Here is a 3,231-nt window from a genome sequence, read left to right as displayed (position 1 = left end):
CAAAACTTTCTCTTTCACACAGCTTCCATATTTCGTATTTTCATAGCTTCGATCAATTTTTCGTTCGCCACATACCACCCATTATTATCTCATGCCACCTTCTTCCTTATTTGTTCCATCAACCACACAAAAACACAGTGAGTTCTTCGAATTCTCAGCTTCTCATTCATTCTCAATTCACCTCATACTGCAAAGTTCTCAACTTTAAATTTTCCTTCTTGCTTTCTTTTTCTATTTCTTTTTTCTTCAATCCTTTCTGCAATTTCATTGGGTATTTTGTTAAATGCATAAAATTATGGTAAAGTAGTTATGGATAGTAATTGTTATCAAACTTTTCCATTTTCTCAATTGTGGAAAGATAATTGAGCTGTGAATAATTGCTATTTGATCAAATATTGGACTGTTCAATTGGGGAACTTGAAATCCTAACTGTTTTGGGTCATGATGATTATTAGGGTTTAGGATTTAGGAATATGTTAGATTCACATGTGTTTCTGATGCAAAATGTGCTGTATAAACTTCTGTATGCTGTAAAAATTTGATTTCTGGATATATAATAATCTCTTAGGGTTTATGGTTTAAATTTTGAACCTTTCCTTTCCCTGTTGACAGAGTAGTTGAACATTTTGGTTGCTGTGGTGTGGCATAGTGATTTTGTCCCCCATGAATTTTGATTTTCTTCCTAAAATCATACCTTGGTTTAGGCCTCAACTGAATGCTACAGATTCAGCATCGATTTCAGTATCTACCTCCCAGGTTTTCATTGAGCAGCCTAAGCAGAATGCTGGTGAAGGTGGCAAGTTGTTTGGAATTCCCTTGCCTTTGTTGTCATTTCTTCCTTGGGCGAATAATCCCGGGGTTCAGATCATTCGGAGGCCAACTACTATCAATAGGCGATTGAGGAGACGAGCGCAAACTCGTGGGAAGATCGACGAAGTTAGCGAGGTTAACCCTGCAAGGTTCAGGCCTTATGTTTCTAAGGTCCCATGGCATACAGGGCCGCGAGCTTTTTTCTCGCAGCTATTCCCTAGATATGGTCATTACTGCGGACCAAACTGGTCCAGTGGAAAAGACAGTGGATCGCCGGTTTGGGATAAGCGACCGATCGATTGGTTGGATTTCTGTTGTTATTGCCATGATATAGGGTATGATACACATGATCAGGCCGAGCTGCTGAAGGCGGACTTAGCCTTTCTTGAGTGTTTGGAGAAGCAAAATATGGCAACCAAAGGAGACCCTCATGTTGCTCTTATTTACAGGACAATGTGTATAAATGGTAATAATATGTTCATCAAAATATTGTTGTTCCACCTTTCATCCACATATCCTTTGTTGTAGAATGAACCATCATTTTGACCCTTGAAAGATTAGTCTTTTTGACAAAATAGTCTCCTACAAAAGATTGATAATAGTTTTATGGTACCGAAAGATCAGTTCTGGTTGACAAATCCACCCAAAGCGAGTAATTCTCGAGTTTTTTCGATACTACAAGACGACTATATCAATCTTTGAGGGAGGATTTCGTCTACGCACTAATCTTTGAGGGTCAAAATGGTGGCATACGCGCTCCGTTGCCGTATGAGAGATCGCTTTTTCGCATTCTTTGTTATGCACTGACTGACTATTTTTTTTATGTGAATGACAGGTTTGAAGAGTTTTCTAGTACCTTATAGAAGGCAACTTGTGAGCCTACAATCTGGGCAGCCATTGATTCAATTTGGATGGCTAAGCAATTTTAGATGGAGAAGTTGGAACTTTCAGAAAACATGATGATGATGATTAGGCTTATGTTTGATAGGTTCAGATTTTTTCACTGCATATAATGTATTGTATTGTAATATTGTACATAGACTTATGCCTTAGTGTTAATTGGCATATTCTATCAATAATAGTTAGTCCTGGTTTAAGATCTTAGTTAATAATGTAATCATAACAGATCTTAACTATATTTAGGTCCAGTTACCTTAAAAGTTGTGTATTCAAAGGGTAAATGGTAAATGTTTCAAACAGATACTTGATTTGATTTGTTGGAAGCTGTAACAGAATGGAGAAGTATTATTTGTAGTATTGTTAGTTGTCTTAAAATAGCAAAAACTAAATCCTTTTGGTACGCTGATTTTAATTACAAATTTTTTAAACTTAGAAATTATTTATAAATTTAGTATAATTATAGAGACTTTTAAATAACTAATTTAGATTGGTCGAGAAATTAGTTCACTAGTCTGGTTAATTAAGTATTGGAGGGTTGGGTTTTACTTTATATATACAGCAAGTCATTGATTAATGGTAATTTTTAAATAAAATTTAAATTCGTAGTAAATTAGTCTTTAACATGTTGGATTGTAAGATACAATGAAAATAAAAAAAATTGAAACCTAAGGTTAAGGCTAATTTTTTTAAGGTTAAGGCTAATTTTTTTACATATGGGGTTTTAACGTGAAATACAAGAATATTCAATCATTTTAGTGTTTTACTTTACACCATAATGATAATAGTAGCAGCACAAAACGTCATTGATATTTTGTAGTAAAAATATTTTTTAATTATAAAAAGATAAAATGTCACTGACATTTTTTGTAAAAGCCCACAATAATGTATAATACATAGTTTGAGTATTTTTAAAAAATTCACTCCTAATATATTAGAAAAAAAAATCTCACATTAATTGAAAAAAAATACTATACTTGTTTGATGAGTTTGAACATTGAAACAACTAGTAATGACCTAGCTTTCATGAAAATCAATTAAAAGAAAAATTAAGGATTAGTGATTGCAAATAGTGGCTAATTTTTGTTATGAATTAGTGATTAATAAAAATACTCACATTTTGGGTTTGATCAAAAGACATATAACAATAACTATTATAGTGATAGGAACAAATTGAGCATAATGCTGAGCTAACTAACCTTTTAGAATGGTAGATCGGAGCTGAAATGGTGAGACTCAACACCAATGATAATTAAACACTATCTTATACCACCACACACAATTTTATTTCAATAATATAAAACTTTACTATAATTTACATAAAGGTGTTATGTCTCTAAGTACCAAGTTTTCCCTAACGTGATTTATTCTAATAAGGGGCCTTTTCGGACTATTAATCACATTAATGTTTATTATGAATTTGTTTGGACGTTATTTTTAAAAAAAAGATGTTACAAAAGTAAAAGTAATTTTATATTTAGTTATTTTATATAAAAAGATATTTTTATTTATCATATATGTTTA

General features: G+C 32.5%; 1 protein-coding gene across 3 annotated transcripts; it reads left to right on the top strand.

Annotated features, from left to right (window-relative positions):
• On the top strand, positions 1-2,067 carry LOC107496625 (uncharacterized). 3 transcript variants are annotated; one of them, XM_016117928.3, is made up of 3 exons: positions 1-137; positions 613-1,276; positions 1,646-2,067. In XM_016117928.3, exons 2-3 carry the CDS (start codon positions 664-666, stop codon positions 1,768-1,770), a joined length of 738 nt encoding a protein of 245 aa, XP_015973414.1. In that variant the 5' UTR covers positions 1-137; positions 613-663; the 3' UTR covers positions 1,771-2,067. The 3 variants fall into 3 exon arrangements, with proteins under 3 accessions (XP_015973414.1, XP_015973418.1, XP_015973416.1); XM_016117932.2 differs by having other exon boundaries at positions 30-137; positions 618-1,276; XM_016117930.3 differs by lacking the exon at positions 1-137 and adding an exon at positions 186-298.
• Positions 2,068-3,231: the final 1,164 nt, after the last annotated feature.

This window comes from Arachis duranensis, chromosome 7 (assembly GCF_000817695.3).
Source record: "Arachis duranensis cultivar V14167 chromosome 7, aradu.V14167.gnm2.J7QH, whole genome shotgun sequence".
NCBI classification, from domain to species: domain Eukaryota; kingdom Viridiplantae; phylum Streptophyta; class Magnoliopsida; order Fabales; family Fabaceae; genus Arachis; species Arachis duranensis.
This window is presented reverse-complemented; position numbering and strand designations above follow the sequence as displayed.